At 41.1% G+C, this 21,592-nt stretch overlaps 1 protein-coding gene across 11 annotated transcripts in view; it reads right to left on the bottom strand.

The window, feature by feature from the left end:
• myo9aa (myosin IXAa) overlaps positions 1 to 21,592 on the bottom strand; it is an 89,896-nt gene that overhangs the window by 5,099 nt on the left and 63,205 nt on the right. For 4 of the 11 annotated variants that reach the window (XM_044030082.1, XM_044030080.1, XM_044030079.1 and 1 more), the window contains 24 exons: positions 20,913 to 21,054; positions 20,424 to 20,619; positions 19,056 to 19,175; positions 17,677 to 17,752; positions 14,609 to 14,749; positions 14,183 to 14,222; positions 13,979 to 14,101; positions 12,818 to 12,898; positions 12,508 to 12,618; positions 10,216 to 10,338; positions 9,038 to 9,187; positions 8,199 to 8,512; positions 6,054 to 7,811; positions 5,593 to 5,695; positions 5,168 to 5,383; positions 4,200 to 4,297; positions 3,935 to 4,065; positions 3,540 to 3,751; positions 3,309 to 3,425; positions 2,884 to 3,072; positions 2,677 to 2,730; positions 1,999 to 2,110; positions 630 to 691; positions 311 to 503 (listed from right to left, as the gene is read on the bottom strand). In XM_044030082.1, coding sequence (XP_043886017.1) covers positions 311 to 503; positions 630 to 691; positions 1,999 to 2,110; positions 2,677 to 2,730; positions 2,884 to 3,072; positions 3,309 to 3,425; positions 3,540 to 3,751; positions 3,935 to 4,065; positions 4,200 to 4,297; positions 5,168 to 5,383; positions 5,593 to 5,695; positions 6,054 to 7,811; positions 8,199 to 8,512; positions 9,038 to 9,187; positions 10,216 to 10,338; positions 12,508 to 12,618; positions 12,818 to 12,898; positions 13,979 to 14,101; positions 14,183 to 14,222; positions 14,609 to 14,749; positions 17,677 to 17,752; positions 19,056 to 19,175; positions 20,424 to 20,619; positions 20,913 to 21,054 — 4,862 coding nt within the window. The remainder of the gene's footprint in view (positions 1 to 310; positions 504 to 629; positions 692 to 1,998; positions 2,111 to 2,676; positions 2,731 to 2,883; positions 3,073 to 3,308; positions 3,426 to 3,539; positions 3,752 to 3,934; positions 4,066 to 4,199; positions 4,298 to 5,167; positions 5,384 to 5,592; positions 5,696 to 6,053; positions 7,812 to 8,198; positions 8,513 to 9,037; positions 9,188 to 10,215; positions 10,339 to 12,507; positions 12,619 to 12,817; positions 12,899 to 13,978; positions 14,102 to 14,182; positions 14,223 to 14,608; positions 14,750 to 17,676; positions 17,753 to 19,055; positions 19,176 to 20,423; positions 20,620 to 20,912; positions 21,055 to 21,592) is intronic. The other 7 variants (XM_044030088.1, XM_044030087.1, XM_044030077.1 and 4 more) reach the window with 5 other exon arrangements.

A 21,592-nucleotide genomic window follows, 5' to 3' on the forward strand; every position in this document is an offset into this window, starting at 1 on the left:
TCTTTACTGAAACACGCAACATATAGGATTTTTGAATTGTGTCGGATTTTTTATTTTTATCTGTCCGATATCTGATCCAGTGATTTTGTCCAGTATCGGGCCGATACCGATGCTGACTGACACGATTCCCATCCCTAATCAGACTGCTGTGCTTCATAAAGCGAGACCCTTGCCTGAGCAAATACTCTAAGGCTGTGAAAACAAAAAACACGTTTTTATTTTATAGCACTTCTGCTCAGCTACATATTACACACTGGACCTTTAAAAGCTAACCATTCACCCGTTAGCTGTAGTTTATAGAAAAAGTTACCCGTGTCAAGTCCCTGTTTGAGTTCCTTAATTTTGTTGGTGGAGCCAGATTTCCGGTATATTCCTTCAGTGTAGAGTCCGTGCATCTCAATGTAGTTGATTAGCTTCTCCACAACCAGGGGCACTGTTTTCTCATCATTAGTCAGACGAGAAACCTCGACTCCAAACTGTCTGGAGGAGAGCTCTGGATCAAACTGACACAAGACACAAACATTATATACAGCCTTTGATAAACACACGATGATACTGTGTACTTTTATTCATGTGTGATGACACAAGCTCAATAATAATCAATAATCACAATAATACGACTAACTCACCTTCTTACTGCATTTGGTGGTCGTCCTCTGGCAGCACTTTCTATGGCAGGCGTACCGGCACACTGGATTAACACAGCCAGAGAAATCAAACGGGTCATTTCCATTATCAACAGAAAGACAGTGTCTCCTCATTATTCAGCAAAAAGTTGGGCCAAAAGACAAAAATGTTAACACAAGCAGCATTGGCTGGAATTAAGAAAACATCCCGTGAATAAAGGAGAAATCTCTGCAGACACTGAGCTGCAGAACCCATGAGTCCAGTTGAAAACAATCTGATTAGGTCGGAAGAAGGAGAGGGGGTGGGGCTCAGTGTTTGAGGCCAGACTGTGTGTGTGTGTGTGTGTGTGTGTGTGGGCAAGTTATGAATTTAAATGTAAAAGTGTGCATTTGAGGTCAAAAAAGACTTGACAGATTACACAAAGTCATTGTTGGCTCAATTGTAGTGAAATGTTAAATTTTAAAATTGGTGGTATCAACACACAATGTTTTAGTGTATCATGGTGATCAAACATCACATCTATTGTAAGGCTGCTTGTAACAATTCCACCAAAGAGGTTGATCACATATGTGTCTGTTTGTAAAAAGGTTAAATAAAAAATAAAGGACACATTTGAATGGATTCAGAATACAGTGCCCTCCTATATTAACTAAAGGTTGTTTTAGGGTCTTTCTTTCTGTCATCAACTGCTGAAGTCTTCCTTGGTCCACCTAATATCTGTTGCTCAGTACACCAGTGGTTTCATTCCAAATGGTTGTACTGGCTATGGCCAATGTTTGTGCAATGGCTCTGATTGATTTCCCATCTTCTCTCAAATTCACAATTGCTTGTGTTTCACCCATAGACAGTTCTCTGGTTTCAGATTCAGTGCTATTTATTGTTGGAATAAACAATGTAATGGGACACACCTGGGCAACACAACACACCTGTCAAGTCACATGTTCCAATACCTGGAAGTAAAAGCTGTAATGTTCATCTTTTGTCTCATATTCATCGTTTGATGTCAAACCCAAATGTTTCAGACCACGGCAAAAATAAAGCAATTGGGGCACTGTAGTTTTAATTAAATGTTTAACCCTGCCAGACAGGGGAGTGCAGACACTGCAGAAACGTTTGTACTCTCTGAGTGCTTACTATAGCTTTTATACCATTTAGTGTATTTTGAGTTCTCAGAGCCACGGGCAACACTGTCATATATCTTATTTTGTCTAATCAGCGTTCAATAGCCCTTAAGATACGTAACATCAAAAAGAGCAGCAAATCTTCAAACTGAGAAGCTTGAATGATCAATTATAGTGTATTTTTTTCCCACAATAATTGACTAACACAACAGTTTGATTATGAATTTAGCTTTTTCTGATGCTCACTCACATTTGCACACACAGGCGCGGTCCATCATCCAGATGAGTGATGAGCAGTATTCACAGTATGTGGGGATGCTGTACTGCGTAGACTTAAAGATGTGGCCATTGTGCTCTTCCACCTGCGGGGGGCAGCAGAGCACAGGTTAATTCAGAGTTGATGTACATTACTATCTCATGTTTTTAGAGCTGCAACTAACGCTTATTTTCATCAATTAATCTGTTGATTATTTTCTCGATTAATCGAGTAACTGTTTGGTTCATAAAATGTCAGAAAATGTTAACGAATGTTGATCAGTGTTTGTCAAACCTGGAAATGATGACGTTCTTGAATGTCTTGTTTTGTCCACAAACCAAAATGATTCAGTTTAAATTATTTATTCTTTATATGGAGCAAATCAACTAGAAAATATTCACATTTAAGAAGCTAAAACAGTCAGAAATCTTGTTTTAATCATGAAAAAAGCTTCAAAATAGTTGACGATTAATTTAGTAATCGATTAATCGAGTAATTGTTTCAGCTCTACATGTTTTTCTCGTTCTTTATAGCCAGGTTTTATTCTGGTCACTGGTGTATTTATATATTGTTTCAAAAAGTAAATGGAGGTGTAGAGCACTGACTGTTTTAGCAAAGTATCATCTTTATTTTGTAATGATGAGAATCAACTGAGAATGAACTCTGACTCACAATGTCGGCGTCCTTTTTCCTCCGCTTTTTGCGTTCGGGTTTGACAACCTGCTGCTGGAAAACAAAATAAAACATCTGAGATATTACAACTATAACAGATAACTTTGACAAAAAATCTGTGCAAACACAATTTTGAATGATAATAATAAAAACTGCATATATGTGTTTAATTTCCAAGGCAGTCAGGATGCGGTTACATGTCCTTACCTTGCTGAGTGTACTGTCCAGAGGTTTATACTCTGTCATGAACTCATCCAGGAAAACCTTAAAGGTGTTGACCCACACTTTGACAGGAGACTCACTCCAGACCCTCTGCTCCTGTCGCATGGTCTTCTCCAAGATGTGCTCAAACAGAGCATAGAGGTCTTTGTAGCGGATACTCTTCCCATCATCCATCTAGGGAGAAAAATATCATAGGGAGTCATAGGGAGGGCAAAACATTTACAGTATTATAAAGAGTAATCTTAAAGCTGATATCAGTGAAATAAACTTTCTATGTCACGCTATATATACTTTTCATAGAGCGCTATATTCCAACACTGATCCCAAGGATTAGGACACAGACAAAAAGTTAGACAAAGCACTGGCAGTAAATTTAAATTCATCATGCAAAACGTGTTGACCACACTTACAGCGAGTGCAGTGGAATATGAGTTGAAGATGTTCAGACGGAATTCTTTCAAAGCCTTTTTAAAGACGACGTCCACCATGGTGTCCTTCTTACTGTCCTCGGTGTCCAAGTCGTTGATCTAAAACAAGACACCACAGCCACGTTAGTGAGAACATGGTCTGTCCGTAGCTTTGTGAGGAAATGACTTTGCTGATACCAACAGAACAAGGTGTGAGTGCATGTTGGGTCACACCTTCTTCATTAGGAAGTCATTCATGGTCCTGTAGTCATTGGTGCAGGTGAGGATCTGCAGTGCATCGCTCTGCCACTGTGTAGGTTCCAGAGCCACGCTGCTGATCTTTACACTGCGCCGTCGCTTCACTTTAGGCGATGGGTCCTTGTTCTCCTTCAAGTCTCGATCCAGCATCATATCAGGACTGCAGGGTGGTGACATGCTTTCCTGACCTGCTGAGTGGAGGAAACCACCATTAGTGACAGATCTACAGGAATTGTAGTTTAACGGAAGTTACGGCAAATGAATGGCAAGTACATTCAAAGATTTAAAATACATTGTTTCATTGTCTGATGTCTCTCAATATGCAATAATTAGATACATAAAAATGCACCATTATATATTAAATAATGCACCTTCTCCCAGCAGTGGACCAGTTTCTCCATAGTCGCCATCCAGGGAATCATTCCCACTAAGCAGCTTTTCTCTGGACGACTTCTTGTCCCCGTACTTGGGTTTACCCCAGAAACGCATCTTACCACGAACCCTGTTAAAAAACAAAAACAAAATTCATCAACATTAACCGATTACTGGTGAAAACTGTTAGTGGCTACATACAGTATATTACGACATTAAAACGAAATGAGGCAAAACTACAAATGCGGTCAACGCTAAGCTAACCTTCCATCTTGTGAGTTCTTGTTCATTGAGTCCACTTTGACCAAATCGCCCGACGACATGGCTTTGTGCACTTTCTTCGGTTCCTGAGAGCTCACAGGCTGAAACGAATGAGGGTGAATGGATTTTATTATTGTGCACTATGATCCTAATTCAGGCCAGCAGATGGCATCATCACATCACAGCAGCTGCATTAACTGCAACATGTATTTACAGTTATAATGTCCTCTGTGTCATAGTAAAAGTATAAATGATATTCATGACAAACATAATATCACAGTCTATATATATAAAAAGTCTTAAATGACTAAAGGTTTAAAACATATGGTACAAACCATTTTCTCAAGAAAAAAAACAACAAAAAGGCACAAGTTAAAAAATCAAGTGGAAAGTTGAGGATGATTAGAACATTTTTTTCCCAAGGATTCTCCAGGTTTACTTAGTGACAGAAAAAAGAGATGAACAGAACCCGGTGTCGTGCAAATACTGTTATTTAACTAGACAGGGGAAAAAAGGGAGAGAAGTCATGGTTAGTGCTGTCAGAGAAAGAGAAGCCAATGTTAGAGAAGCAACTATGTTACAAGCTGAACATTTAAAGCCAAACACATTCAAAATTCATCTGCATCTGATACTTCTAAAAGTAAAATGGATTAATGGCTGTGTTATTATTTATGTAATAGATAAAATCCCGATTCATTCTCTTGGCAGGATCAGGTAATATTTTGTTTTAGCGCGTATTCTAATGTCTTTAAAATACCAGTTTTGAAAAATATTGAATAAAATATAAAAAAATTAAAGATTAAAATGTGAAAGTGTCATATTAGATATCATTTGACAAAAACGGCATTGTTGAAGCTCTTTTGAAGCAGATCTGTATGTGCTCTCCGCTGAAGGGGGTTAGAAAAGTCAAGAAGAAGAAATGTTTTAAGAAAGCAGAGAGGGCCACTGTAGGCGAGGATGGTGCCTGTTACCATGTCTGAGTCACTGAAACAGGACTCTCGTAAGCCTGCCTCCGCGGAGCTCTGTTTGGAGAGGGGTAGAGTGTAATGACGGGGGCTGTGGGAGCTGTCACCATCATAGTCATCCTCATCTGAATCGCCCCCAATTGAAAGGATAGGGGCGCGGGTGAGGAAGTCGGAGCGGGTCCGTGCCATTCTGGCTTTCTTTTTTTGGCCTGCTCTGCCAACCTGGAGTTTAGCAGAGGTGACAGCATCATGTTTAAAAAGGTACTTTAAGCCACATAGTTGTGCTTTGTGAATGTCAGCTGGGTAAGAGTGGGGGCTATCCTGCTGAAATTCACTCATATATTTCATGATTAAAAAAAGTCACTCCTGCACATTTGCACACACATGCTGTCGGTCTATTCTCTGAAAAGTAAACAGAAGAGATTACTTACATCCCGCACTTTTGTTCCTTTAGAGGGTTTGGACACTGATGTTGGTCCTTCTCTGGGAAGCGTCAAGTGTGTTTCTTCAGTGACAGCGTCACTGTTAAACCTGCTGGACAAACAAAAGAAAAATATTAGGAAAAAAAAAAAAGAACCATTGTAATTTATACAAATTAATCCAAATATAGAATTCATGAAGTGGCAACCAAAACCAATGTCAATAAAATATCAATTGCACACACAATTAAAGGCATTATTTAAAGAATATTTATGTTTTTATCATCCAGATTCTTCTGATGTGCCTTCATGAGACCACCAGGGTGCACCAAAGTCAGAAAACATAGAATTCATCTATTAGTACTGGCTTGATTTATTTCTCTTGTCTATTTTTAATGAGACTACAATAACTACAGAAACATACAGTACATCACACTAGCAGAACATCAGCAATGTACTAGTTCATTACTTACTGAGTAAATGTCACTTTGTCCTTTGGAGAAAAGAAGATGTTTCCAGGTTTATCCGTCATGTTCACCACGGTGCCCTGATGACTTGGTGGTTTGCTGTTAGCTCTTCTCACTCTGGTTCCTCCTCCATCTCTGGACTCCAATGTGAGCTTGGGTGCCCAGCCCTCAGCAGCAGACCTGCTGTCCATTTGTTTTTCCCTGGGAGCAGAAGCTGGTGGAGGAGGCAGCTGGGGGTATTGCATTTCAACACCAGGAGGAGAGTGCAGTGACGGAGCACTGGAGTCTGACTGTGTTCTGGGATGAGGTGCGAGTGCTCTTGTCCTCTCAGTCAGCAGTGAACTGGGTCGAGGGGGTTTGCCAGAGTTTTCAGTCGCACCAACATCGTCCGCACCGCGTCGACTCTGCTGTATCCGGTGCAGAGCTTCACCTCTTTGTTTTTCAAACATGTCTCTCTGATATTGAGCGAAGAAAAGGCGCTCCTGCTCGAGCACTTCTTTTTGTTGTCTGATTTGCTCCATCATCTCCCTTTCATTCTGCTGTCGCTGACTACGCTGCCTCTCCTCTTTCTCCTCGTTCAGTCGCTCTAGTTTCTCAATGACAGTCTGGTCAGCCTGGGGAATAGAGGTAGAGGCCGGGACGGGACTTTGAGGCACAGTTACTGGGCCTGGTTTCTGCGGTGATGTGACTTGATCTCCAGTTTGGGCTGAAGAATCTCGAACCTCTAAAGCTGGACGGACAAGATCGCTCAGCTCTTCACTTAATGGCGTTTCTTTCTGCATACTGATGACCACAACCACTGGCCGACGCAATGACTCTGCCCGCTCTCTCAGAGGCTTTGTAACAGTGGAGTTGGTTGTAGCAACAGCTGCCTCTGTGTTTTGTTGTGGCTTTTCAGCAGATTGAGGGAAGATGGCTGTGCTGCCTTCACTAGCAGGGAAATAAAAGGTTGGGAGGTAGTTTTCAATTTTGGGTGGATGTGTGGTTTGAGAGGTGGCTGCCAGATGAATTGTGTTCTGGTTCTGGCAGCCTGGTGGAGACACAACATCAGCAAACTCTGCTCTATATGACTCATCGGGCTCTGGGCTTATTAAAGCAACCTCCACATAAGGCTCAGGGACTGAATCTATTGTAGGAAGAGAGGAGCAGGAGTCCTCGCTGTCCATCACCTCTTCTGTAGCCTTGGGCGGCTCCTCATCCATGCTGAGAAGCTCAAAGCTGCCTTTGGAGCTCTGACTGTCAGGTGTGCCCTGGGGTGAACGAAGGGGCGGGGTTACAGGGGGCACCAACTCCACAGACCAACGCCGTTCCTCAGAGGGGGACGAAGCTCCTCCACTGGTTGCTCGGACCTTGAGGAGCTCCAGGCTGAACTTCGCCTGCTCTAATTCTCTCATCCGTCGGCTCGCTCTCTTGGAGCGAGTGGTTTTCTGACTGGGCTCATCTACAGTTCTGGCTCTTTCTCGCACCACCACAGTGGACACTGAGATTGAGGCTGGTGCTTCAGGTTGTGCCGTAGAGGGTTGCTCTTTTGTTGTAGCATGTTCTCCTCCATTTCCTGACTCATAGCTGCTGATACTTTTCAGGTTCCTTTCTCGTTGTTCATAGGAGCGATCCTCCCAAGTGCTGAGGTCCAACCCCATTATTCTCTCAGATGGCCCCTCCTCTCCCTCTGGTGAAAGACTCACCTGACCATTGTGTAGCTGAAGCAGCTTCTCCTGCTGCTCCGTCTTCTCTCTCAGTCTCTGCTCTCTCAGTTTTTTGAAGCTGTGAATAAAAAACAAACAAAACAAAAAGACTCAAACTTCAGCTGATGTCAACTGCTTCCTAGGCACAGTTAGAGTTTGATCAAATCTATTGTTCCCAACAGGTCAGCTGATTACAGAGCTGCTTTATGTCGGACTGCTTGCGTAATGTCACGCTCTTACCAAGCCTGGTCTCTTACAACATTGAACAATGACTGAATACGTCACAGAGGCTGTGTGCAAAGATTTAACTTTATCAGCAGCTTGACAAAATCATGTAGTCACAAACAAAAGAAGTTATTTTCAGAAAATCAAGCCTTTACAAAAATGCTATGAGGTTTGCGTTTAACTTACAGAACTAGAACTACAGCTCAAGATACGGTGAGCGGTGTTTTACACCACGGCTTACCTCTGCCTGGCAAGGAAGCCTCTGCTAACTGCCTGTAGTCGTACCACAACATCATACAGACGCAAGTAGTCTTCTCTGGCTTGATGACAGCGCCAGGCTGTCTGAATAACCAGAGCTGCTGTGCAGCGCCGACGGAGCCATAATCTCCATGCCCTCTGTAGGACCAGAGCGGCGTCCCTCCATAGCCTGAACCTCTGGCGCTCTCTGTAACCTCTCCAGTGTGTCTGCAAACACAAAGCTGCCCCCTCTTGGACATTAGGGTCATAATCGTCCTCCTCTTCTTCCTCAATGGACCGGTAAAAACGCCACCATTTCTGTGCGGAGATGAAGAGAGGATATTTTATTTTCATGATACTTTTTCATGCATTATTCAGACTTTTAAAGAGAATCCTCTGAACTGTGCTTGAACTGCCACACAGACGTCAAATTGTAAAATTAGGATTTGAATAACTAATTATAAGTTGTTGCTTAACATCAGCTTTGATTTGGTAACACTTAAAATGACAGTGCAGTTACAACATGGTAATAGCACATAGTAATTTTCATTACCAAGAAATTACCTGGATCTTAAATATAAGACAGTGTTACCATAATATTAATTTTTTTTAAATACTGTACTGTGATGTAAAGGGAACATAAATGTTTCAAATTATAATATCATATGATAATATAGTCGCCATACAAGCTGACATAATACTATTCATTTAGCACTCAATCATAAAAATATTTCTCAGGAGCACATTTTAAATAAAAAAAATGTAAATTATGTTTTAAATCACACATGAAGAATGACAAAACCAGAAATAAAAGCATTGAAGATGAAAAGCACAACACAATACCTGGATGCAGATTGCTGCTTCCCTCATCCTCACAAACTGCCTCCTCTCCAGCCGGGCTCTGAACCGCTGCTGCAGCATGACAATAAGTCTGAGAACTTCCTTGTGGAGTAAGGCCTGCAGCCTCTGGCGCTCAACCTCTCGCAGGAACACCTGGGGTGGGACCATGACGGTGTTAGTGAAGGGTAAAACACGCACTTAATGAAGACTGAAGGCTGTCCGGCTGCTTACAGAGGGGTTTAGGAATGCATACTTTGGAAAAACGAATAAAAACATCCCGCTCACTGTTACTCACAAGCACACACAAACCACAAGAATCCCTGACTGGATGGTCACAAGAATGTCAGGTATGATCCTCTAATTATATAGACAGCAACTCAAATACATGGACCCTTCCATCATGCCTCATTCATACCACACTGAACATGGGGCACCGTCATTATTACATCCTTTTGTTGAGAGGATGCTTTCAGGTAATATGAGGTTATCTACAACACTATCCCATCCTAGCTCTATTTATAGGTGGTGCAATTTACCAGTTTAATAAACTAACCAAGCCTTAGCAAATTAAATCCCCCACATTATTTACAGTCCCAGTCCTGGAATGGTTATTTCCAGACTCTTGAAAGCCTGAACATGCAACGCACAGCGGAATATAAAACACATAATAACATATAGTATAATAAGCCAAAACATTTTCTTTCCCCAGTGTCACCAAACAATGACATCACTAAAGAAAACTGCAAAACCACTGTTTTACTCTACTTTTTCATTTTACTCCCGCATTATGAATGATGACTTTCCTTTACTTATTGGACCCTGATGTTCATCTCAACTTCCCACTGAATAGTACAAACTGTAAAAACAAGTCATATCATGTGACTTATATTTTCAGCTTGTTAAAAAATGTTATCGTAAGCATATTCCACTCAGTATAGACGTTTGGTGTTGTTGAGGAAATCTTTGGGATACATCAAAACCAAGTGAGACTGGAACAAAGCGCTCAGTTGTGCAACATCAATTTACAATGACTTGCTAATTATTGACATTTTTAATACAGAAGAGACCAGTTGCAGAAGTGAATATTGTGCAATGTTAAAAGCAGATGTCACACCATATGTTTTTACTGTAATTATTTATCATCATGACATGGAAAGAGGAAAGAAGTGAATGGTGAATACCATCGTCTTTCCCACTTGGTAGCCATCTGGTTTTAGGTGTAGCTGGTCCAGACACTGCTGGATTCCCTCTCTGGTGGCACTGGTGCCTTCTGGCAGCAGCACACAGAAGTGATGAACAAAATCCTACAAGGAGAGAACAAGGAAAAGACTCATTAGGAAATATGTTTATTACCCAGCAGTATCTGCTCTGCATTCTGTGTTTTTATCATTTTGCATGAGATTTAGTGAAATATGCATCTATAAAATGGTTTTACATCAATGATATATCAGTTGTTTTTCCAAAAACTGATTCAAGTTCAGGGTTACAGGGTTGTAACTCTGGCCCTGAATCTGAGATATAAGCCTTGGCCAGCACCAGTGACTTCAGCAGTCTACTGTATCATCTCTTCACCAGAAAAAATAAAAAAAAAATAACAAGTTGTCAAGCACATGTGGTTTCAGGTAAAAAATCCATGCTGTCCGTATTTTGAGGGGTTCAAACATCATGGCATAAATATGCTGAACTCCCACTCTTCAAACTGAGGCCCATTGTCTGAATCCAATACACTCTGCACCCTGGGCTGTAGGGGGTGGATAGGGAAACAGATGCTGTGTTTATACAATTACAAGCATGGGGAGTGTTTGAGAGACTGAAGGACAAAGAAGAGGCTCTGTTCTGAAGATCTGGGAAATTGCACAGTCCTCCAGAGTAATACTGTGACTAAAATATTTCTCATCAGTGCTGACTGTAGCACTAAATATGTCTGTCGCAATTTGTGGCCAGTGACGATTTGAGTGAGCTCATCAACCGTTTATAAACACAAATAATGAATTATTATAAACCATGGAGACTTTCTGACCTGAGGTTAAGTTTTCACCTGTGTTTGTTGTTTGATAGTTTACTTGTAACCTTGTTTAAATGTTGGTGTGGCTGCAGATTACAGGACAAACCCAGGATTTCTATTTCTACAAGTTTAGTTATAAATCAGATCACTTCCATTTAATGTTTGTCCCATAAGAGCTAGATAATAATGTGTAGAACTGATGTAGGCTGTCATATTTGTTCTCCTACATGTCAGTGGTGCAGTGCAAAATGTGTTCACTTCAGCTAAAATGCCTCATCACATGCTTTAGAGCCCATTATTTAAAGGAATACTTCACCGATTTGCATTTAGCTTTATATTAGTAGAATAAGGCTAGTATTTTTGAAAAATGGTGCTTCCCAACCTCAGAGTCGAGAAATATCTTCATTCTTTTTTTGTTATGTACCACCAGTGACACTTGGTCCAAGCCTTGGTCCGGGCCACTTTTTAGACCCACTCATAGGGGGACGGGACCTCATTCCCAGAATGTAAACAGTGTCTGCCATCTTTGCTAACAGCTACGCTAACAGGACCAAGTGTCACTGGTGGACACGTAACAAGGAAAAGAATGAGGATATTTCTGGTAAGTAAATAGCAAAAATACTACCCCTATTCTAGTAATACAAAGCTAAATAAGTAACAAAATTAGATTATTCAGCCAGTGAAAATGTGTTTCTTATCTCTTCTATGACTTTTGTCATGTTTGTTGAAATCATTTTCCAGCTGGGCGAGGACACAGAAAGTTGACTTATTGGAATCGTGGAGTCTAAAATGAGGGAGGGTCTAACAGAAATATGATTTGTTTAAAAATAAAAGATGAATTAAATGTAACATCTACAGAGACTAGTATTTTTAGAGCTATGACCCTGATTGAAACCAAAAAATATCCATATATCGTTCTTTGATGCTTTCTCTGAAAATGAATATAGTAGAATAAAGATTTTCTTAACAAAGGTAACTGGAATTGAAATTGAAATAGACTTTCATTGATGATCATTTTGAGTGTCTTTAGGCTCCAGTTGTTCCTGTATTAGTTGTATTAAATGTGCACCTGTTGATTTTGGGTATTTTTAAAGTCATAAATACAGCAAATACTGCATTTGTTTATTTTTAATCAACTGTTGGTCTGATTCAAATCCCGCTTCAGCCTGGGTCTTTCTGTGAGGACTTTATATGCTCTCCCTGTGCCTGTGTGGCTTTTCTCTGCTACCCCAGCTTCCTCCCACTGTACAAAGGACTAGACTAATGAATGTTGGCCCATTGATCGGCTGCCGACCGGTGCCGACCGGTCCAGCAGGGCGTTTCCTGCCTCTCAACCAATATCAATCGGGATTTGCTTCAGTCCAACGGTAAAAGTGATACAGAAAAACAAGTTTGGTTTCTACTTATCATTTTCCTTTTTTAATATAATTACTGTTTTAAGTATGGGGTATACATGTGTGATGGTTACCTTGAAGCCATACGTGATGTTGTAGCCTGACTGCCGAATGCGAACAGTCTCCAGCATGCCTGTGTAACGCAGCTGCCTGAGCACCAAGTTATCGTTAAACCGTAAGGGCAACTGAGGAAGAAAATGAGAAGTCAGGGGAAAACGATAGAGAGATAGAGAGAGAGCAACAGGCAGCAGAACTTACACAGAGAAGAGGGGGAAATTACAAAAAGCTTAAGTAAAAGTTCAAACTTGAAAGGAAATGAAAAATGCTTTAAAACCTAAACCAAGACAGTGAAAGCGACTGAAGTCTGCAGTGAGCACACTGTACCTTCTCAGCATTGGAGCGGATGCACTTGACAAAATAAGGCTGAGACTGACCCAGGGTCTCCATTAGCTTATTGAGCGAGGCCTGCAGAGTGAGACACAAAAAACAAGATGTCACTTTTGACACAAAGTCCGAGAATAACAAGTGAAAACACACTGATTTTGTTGCTTCACAGTCTGATGGGTGGCTGCGTCTGTCAGATTGAAGTCACTGTAAATATGCCGCTCTGCTGGAAACAAAACTGTGTGTGTGTGTGTGTGTGTGTGTGTAAACATGTGCACATGTGTGTCAGCATGTGTGTGTGATAATTCAGTGGTGGGAGGAATTCAGTCTCCTCCCCCTCCATGGGAGATTAAAGAAATCAGCGCAGCACAGGATGTGGGAAGTGAAGTCATCCACACACTGGGGCCAAGGCCGCCTGCCAGAGGGGCCTCAGCCCTCATCTGTGCCGCCAACAGCCAGAGCACACACTTCACTTTCAAAGATATCGGCAAGAAAATAGCAGCTTTTTTTATAATTATTGGCAGTTTTTCTGCGTTGATGTCTGTGACCGGCTGCCAGTGAGATAAAAATCTCTTCACATTGCCCGGTCATGTATAGCTTTGTACATTAGAGGAGAAAGTCTACTTTACTTTTTCATTATTATTCTTTTGCCCTTAAATTCTCAGACATTCTGTCATCAGTTTTAGATTTTTGGGTGGGTGTGTGAATGACACAACACACTCAAACAAGTTGTGGCCAAATATATGGATCAGACAGTGTGGACAGTATAAACTCAATTGGCAAGCAGAGAAATAGAGGGATGTTCCACCACAGCTAGTTGTAAAGGACACACCTTGTTTTTAATCGTATTCACAGCTGGATGGAGGAACAGGGTCAGGATTATCCTGTTATTTCTGTGTGTGTGTGAGTGTGTCTGTGTATGTTTTTGCATTTGCTACCTCTTTACGACCTTTTCTGACATAAACGTTGACCTCGTCAGGACCAGTAGTCCTCATGGAGACCAAAACCTGGTTCTAATAAGACAAAACCTATTTTCTGAGGAATTGGTTAAGTTCAGGAATAAGAATTGTGGCCAGGCACGGTTGGGGTTAGGTATTAAGCGGTTATACGGCAAACCTGTGTCTGTGCGTGTGCGCGTGTGTGTGTGTGTGTGTGTGAGACCTGAAACTGAGCGCTGATACTCGGTGGTTTCTTCTTCTTGTGCAGGTGAAGCAGTGACTTTGTGATGCGGTCATGCAGTGTCAGGTTGCTGAGGTGCTTCAGGGACTTGACATTGAGCAAATGCTGCAGACACATGTAACATTAATTGAGAAAATCTTCCTGAATGAATAATAAAAGACGAAATAAAGAAATCCAGTGAAGTACCTTTGGGAGAACTGGCTTTGATTTGTAGTTTTTGTTCCTCCTGTTAAAGTAAAGAAGAACAAAAAAACCCTCTTTAAATCAAGAAAAGCCATATTTATGTGGATAATCCCTGTGGACAAATCCACTTGCTCCCCCTGAGGTCAGGGAGTGAGCAGGTCAGAGAGCAGAGTCAGCACCTCTTGGAGCAGGCAGGTATGCATTGATCTGTAAAAGACTCTTCAGTCGGACAGATGTTTTTTGACAGTGAGTTAAAATGCATATTGTTCACCTTTGAGGATGCCTCAAGGTCGTGAAACTGACCCAGTTAACAATAAACAATAGGATAAAATGACGAGAGACCGAGAGACAGCATCAAGTCAACGAATCATGAAATGAGTTTTCAAAGAGCAGTTTAAGCATTATAGTAGCCCGTGTCTTGTTACTTACATGATGATGTCGTGCGCTCTCTCCAGGAGTTTGCTGCTGGCTGAGTTGACAAAGATACCATCTTCATCTGTAACAAAGTTACTGGACGACAAGCGGCTGTGTCGGCCCAAGCGTCCATTCCAGCCGAGGCCCAGAGAGTCCCTTAAAGACAAACACAAGCAACACGGAGGTGATTCTTGTCAAGCCATGTATTTCAAATGCTATCGTTTCATATGGGGGACAGTTTATACATCCTGTCATACGAGTATAAAACATTAACAAAGAAAAACAAAAAGTCAACAGCAACTGAAAAGTCTAATACCTCTTAAATCTGCCATTAGCCCAGAGCAATCAACAGCAAATGCTTATTCTTGATCAGTTGCACTGCATTTAAGTTTATTCCTCAAAATTATTGATATCACTGATGCATTCACCATGGGTGTCCTGCATCTAGGGCCGCAACTAACAATCATTTTCATATTAATATTAATCTGTTGATTATTTTCTCGATTGTTTGGTCCGTGAAATGTGGGAAAAGATTGATTGGTGTTTACCAAACCTGGAAATGATGATGTTTCAGACATAATATCAGATATCTTATAGAACTGGATAGATCTAAGCCTCTATTTCTGCGTTTGTGTAGAGGTTATTTTTCCCTACCACTAGGGGCAGTAGTCTCTCCATGTTCTTCCCCACAGAAGTGTATGGAGTTCATTACAGACCACATTAAGTACAGTTCACTGAATCCTCAAAGGTTTTAAACCTCAGGCTTCAAGGTGAAACCCAACCACCTGCCCAGAATTACATAACAAAAAACAAAACAAAAAAAACACGAGTGGTCAGGTCATGGCTAAAACCATTAACCAGTCTGAACCATTTCAGCCCAGAGGAGATGACAAGAAAGAAGGAAAAAAACCCCACTGAGGAGCCAAGTACAAACTAAAACATGAAAGACCTTTCAGACTCAGCGTTCAGCTGTGGCAGTGGTATGTTATTGATTCAGCTCTTACCTATGATAACTTAAAAAACCCGACGTACAACAACATCCTGGTACTTGAATCATTCCAAGAGAAAACAAGGTGACGTGACAATTAAAAGTTAATACATTCGGGGCCACCGCTGAGAATCAGCAGAATTTTGTGCTGTAAGTGATATTCCACTGCTTTTATACATCATTTGTTACAGCTTGATAATTAAACAAATGAGTGACGCAATAAAAAATATACAGCAGTCATCTTTGCACTGATTGTACTCAGTATTGTACTGTTTCAAGACATTAAGTCTTTGAATATAATGTCTGCTTTGTGAACTTTTGATCAGCCTTTTCTCTATTTGTGCTAACCAGCACGTGTAACCAAGACTGTCTGGTCTTTGGATTTATATTTATTTCTGGATCGATGCTCAGATATTATCTCAGAGTGTATGAATAATCAGAAAATGATTTCTGATGTCACAACATGTATATGTTAGCATTTGTGCTACCATATAAGGTCGAGGTCGATCATTGATCTCAATTATCAGAGACTCTACAATAAGCCTTTTGTCATGAATGTGATTCTCCCATAAAGTCTCATAAAGCTCTGCACTGTCCGCTGGTGTGACCAGCTGACACGCACCCTGCAGGGACACAATATTTATCGCTCCCTGGGTGCTCCTCTCAAATGCATAGCTCTGCCTTTACATCACGGAGGAAGCAGCTGCTCAGGCTTAAGTGCTCTCATAGTATGTGGAGGATGCGTGCATGAGTGTGTGTGTGTGTGTGTGTGATTAAGAGATGGAGACAGAGCGCAGAGGGCAGAGGTTACAAATCACATTAGGAAGGGATTTGAACAGACTCTGGTCTTGTGCAACCAAAGCTTGTCTTGAACAAGTTGCTGTGTGCAGTCGTGGTCGTGGGCTGCTAATCTCACGGTGTGCAGCTAATTAGCGGAGGTGGTGAAGCGGGGTCTCAGTGGGGTGGTATGGGAGCAATGCTTGGGGTCAGAGAGTAGAGGCATGTCTGTTTCAATGCCCTGAGGTCAATGTTAACACATCAGCGCATGACAGCATACATTTAAGAAAGGATTAAAGGGGGTTTGTTAAGGATGAATAAGTCCAAATGTCTCTGTAATGTTATGTGTGTAAGAAGTGTACAGGACACTATATGGGCCTCAGGGTGAAAACAACATCCCTGCTTAGACTCTGTCTGGAGACCTTTGTTGTAGGTCGTTCCACATCTGTCCCCCTTTTCATTTCCTCTTTTACTCTCCACTCACTAATGAAAGCACAAAAACGGCTGCAAACAGTCGGAGTACGACTGAAAACGCCAAAGTGCCTGCTATCAAAGCTGGACGTGCAGTGATGCGAGGCATTATGGAACCAGCTGACTCAGAACTCAATGGTCATATTCTGTTGAGCTTGGAAACATTTTGAAACAATACACAATATCAGATATAAATGAAAAGCAATACTGTATATCCTTCTGTCCTACCAAACAGAATATGATGATATCATTTTTTAAAATGCTTTATTTATCCTTGTTAAATTACGAGTTTCCCTGTAGTGTGATGGTGTTGTGTTAGACTGCATCACATTATCAGGTGTGCCAACACATTCATCCTCATGTGATGCATACACAGGAGCTCATGCATGTCCAGCCTCTGCACATCTACGGTATTTTATGAATGCAGGCGTTGGGGTGAACTGGCTTTGAACTGTGTGTGTCTGCACATTTAAAAGGACCAGGGTGTAACTTTACGGAGGGTTTATTAGCAGAAAGGGAATATTATGCATATGTTGGTATTAATGCATACTTGTTTTAAAGTGAAAGTCATTTATTTTTCCTAGCCTGCGAATAAGACTTTGGAATCAAATTAGAATGGCTCCACCTACATAAACATGATGCATACACTAACAAAGGAGAAGAAGAGAGTGAAAGAGTGTTTATATCTTTTCTGTTATATGAAACAGAGGGGTAAGCAGATGAGTCCTCAGTTTGTCTCACCATTAGATCACACTGGACATTAAGTAGTAACAGAGTATGTATTCCTTCTTCTCTCAACTTGCTCAGAAAAGCGACGGGTAGCTTGAGAAAGAACAACAACTCTTACCGAGGAGATTTCTCATTGACGGCGTTGCTTCCCTGAAGGTCCGACAGTGGTGTACGTGGACTCTTCCTGGTCACACCTGGTTGTGAAAAGACAGGTTGGCATTATTTGAAAACACGCACACGCACAGGCACACACACACGCACAGGCACAGACAAGACCCACACACACACGCACGCACACACACACCAAACAGACAGACAAAAACGATAAAATCCCTCAATCCCTTGTCAAGCAGAAAAAAAGAAACACCTCTGACACTACATGTTATTGCAGTGAGTGTTATGTGCCTTTTTATTGGAAACATAATCTATTGCAGATGAATTAATACTGAAAAAAAGATCATTAATAGTGAAATGATCTCGTTAGTATCGTTTTTTTTTGTTTTACTTGAACTGTAGGCTTTCATTAAAAATATTTAGGATCATTTTTTTCCAATTGGCCTATAGTGTTTAATAAAACAAATTAATGTACACCAGCATGCGCTCTATAGGCAACCAGTCCAAGAGATGAGAAATCAGTGAAATCTACAATCTCATCAAGTGACAGTGTACTGTTTCCATTTGCATCACTGTGTACTCAAGTTTCACTGTCGTGCGGAGCTGCAAGATGGCACACAACAAAAAGACACAAACACGTTCAAATGTGTGGTGAAACGTTTGCATAGGAAAAGTGTGTGAGGCTGAATGTATGTCCACTGAACCACCACACGTAAGGCTGCCCGTGAGCAAGTTAGTGATGATCATTTCCAGCTCTGTGCACATCCACCCTCAAGTGTACACCATCACTAGCCTGTGTGGTGTTAGTGACAGGAGAGGGTGAAGTGTGGTGTTGTGGTGGACCAGCAAATTATACCCAATACCCAAAAGACAGGACCGGCCATGAAACATAGCCATGTGGTATGACTGACAAAAAAGGAAAGTGATCTAAAGGTGTTACTGTGTCGTTTCCCCCAGACCAAATTTAGCTGATGAAGCGATGCAACCATGCGTTTCTCTGCTTACTAGTATAATGTTATGTCAATGACAGAATGGCTGATGCAAGTGAACAACGTGCAAGACAAGACAAAGACCAAATGCATACAGGTGCATAGGGGATGGGGAGAGAGGAAGCAAGAGGGAGGTGGAGACCAACAAGCATCTAGTCTAATGAAATAAAGTCAGAGTTGGAAAACGAATAACAAAGCAGAAAATAATGCTTTGTTGGAAAAAAAAAACCCAAAACGTTAAAATGTTATCATGATTTTTGATCGAGCGCAGCTTGACTCATGGCTTCAGTAGAGTTGATGATGTTGGTCAGCCTTGTCCCTACAGTTTTCCCAGGTCATGGTGTAACAGGAAAATAGGAGGAGCAGTTTTATTTTTTAGCAGTGGCAGCCTTACTGTACTTCTCCTCTTTGCATCTCTGCAGGATCTCTAAGCTTCTCTGATGCACAGGGTGCTGCAGAAAGCTAAAACTATCCACACTTTTCAAAACTGCACAGGGAGCAGCGTCATCATGCCCTTGGAGAAGCAAAACAAAAGGATACCAGAGAAGAGAGAAACAAATACACAAGGACAGAGGGAGAGAGAAAAATGACAGATTAGACAGTGAAGAAGAGATGCATTCGTCTACTGGAGAAAAATACCTTCTGGAGAGAAAATGACTGACATTCAAAACTGCAGTTGGAGCGAGCAGAAAGATGTTTGTCAAGATGTTTGAGATGATGTCTTCACAAGGTGTCTCTGTAACCTGATTCTGACAATCAGTGTCTGCTAAAATGTTGCTGAAGACACTAACAGCTTCAGTTAGAGGGACACAAGATTTTACAAAATAAATGAATCAGTCTATTTTTACCAAAAACCAAACTGACATGTAAAAATAAATGTGCAGAAAAGATGAAGAGGATGCAGAGCGCAAGTGTGACTCTTACAACAGCAGAGCCCAAAGAACATCTGATGGTGAAATCTGTAAGGACAGCAGGGATAACTATCTAAGGGAAAAGAAGGCATTTATAAATAAAGCCAAAGCTAAGAGGGAAAATCACTAACAGCTACTGTGAATACAGCACGACTAGCTCTATGCACACATACAGAACAACAGAGAGCACGATATGAGGCTGAGGTCAAGTATAATCAACAAAGATAGAGCTATAACTGCATGGCATGAGCACACCCATGAACATCTGATATATTTTATGTTTGCACATCATTTTTAGTGTGTGATTATTCTTTTATCTATTTACGTTGGCCTAATATCTGTTTATGGATGGGCTCAGTGCTGCTTCTCTTTTTTAATTTTGGTATGTCGTCGACTTTCTGATTCCTTTTCATCTGGAAAGCACTTTGTGATGAAACTTGAAAAATAATAGAATGGTTTATTTTTCCTGTATCATCCACATTTGTCCAAGCTGTTTCAAATGTGGCAGCCACATGTTTGCTCATTAGCTGAAAACTTTAAAAGCATAGAAAGGGGAAATTATTAATCCACTAGCCAAGATTTCCTTGCTGTAATGCTCACACACCATTCAGGAGATTATTTGGTGCTGTTTTTAATTTACACATTACAAACTAAACGTGTTTTATTGTTATAAATAATGTAGGCCCAATTTAACAATTCCTGGATATTATAATAATAAGATCACAGACAGTCGTAGATAGCAGATCTTTCTTTGACCGTTTCAATGTCAGGCAAGATTTCCCTTTGTATCCACTCTGCCTGTGTCACTACACTACTATAAAGTGCATGCCAGCTTTATTGTGAGGACTCACCAGTCTTCTTCTGTGTGTGTCTCTTTCCAGCGTCTCTGAAAGCAACCACAGCCCTGAAGTACGATCGCAGTACCGCCCAGCGGAAAGTGGCTGCGGGGTCGATGCCGATCAGGCTACAGATGAAGGCGTTCTTGCTGCTCTTTAGCAAAGCTACGATGTCCGGCCTCATGTGGTCCGTGTTCTTCTCCCTGAAATCCTGTGTGAGATGGGGAATAGTATGCCCAGGTATTATTGCTTATTTGTTTTACATACTTTTTGTGCCTTAAAAAGGTGAGGACCACAAATTAAAAAAACTAAAAGCTAACAAAGACAAACTAAAAACACAAGACATTTGTACCGTGTGCAATGAGTTTAAAAACTCTTACAATTTCATCAAAACACACATTTGGTGGTGATGATGATGATAAGGACTAGTGAATGCACTGTAAAAGAAGCACTAACAGTGGTTAGAAATCAGTGACAAGGCAAAGTGGTGAAGTTTACACTGACCTTGACACCGTACTTGACCTTTCCAGCATAATGTCGGATAATGAAGGCGGGCTCCATGACGGCAGGGAACTCAATGTAGCTGTTCCCTTCATGCTGCCGCTTGAACTTGTCCAACAGAGTCTGGTTCGTGGCTTGAGGGAAACTGAAATGAAAGTAAATTTTTACATCTGTTTTTTTTTAAAACACATTATAAAAACACATTAGTGAGAAACTCTATGGAGAATAAATCACGTTGGAAATGATCAACAGACTTGTGAGGACTTCATCCAAACAGAAAAGAATGAGTTAAAGACATTACTCTATACATTTGTCTCTGATTCACTAACAACTGTTACTACAACAGCACCTGTAGCAAACTAACATTATCTGATCTATAACTTAATTGGACATTTTATCTTCTGACACCATGGCTTGAAAATGGTCTTTTTGACACTGATCTCGGCTCAAATGTCCCTTCTGTCCTTTAAAAGTAATTCTGTGGAAAATCAAGTGCTTACAGGAAAAGCAGAATGGGACACCAGAGGTTTTGGAACAGGGTGAAATCAGAGCTATGAAAACAACACAGCGAGAGATTCAGGGCTTTCCAACTTTTCCAAGTGGGAGGACTTTGATTCGGAGTCCAAATGGAGAAGAGGGGAAATTAAGACGGAAACATGTTGGGTAAAATAGTCACAGTACAG

This window comes from Solea senegalensis, linkage group LG7 (genome assembly GCF_019176455.1).
Source record: "Solea senegalensis isolate Sse05_10M linkage group LG7, IFAPA_SoseM_1, whole genome shotgun sequence".
In the NCBI taxonomy this organism is placed as follows: domain Eukaryota; kingdom Metazoa; phylum Chordata; class Actinopteri; order Pleuronectiformes; family Soleidae; genus Solea; species Solea senegalensis.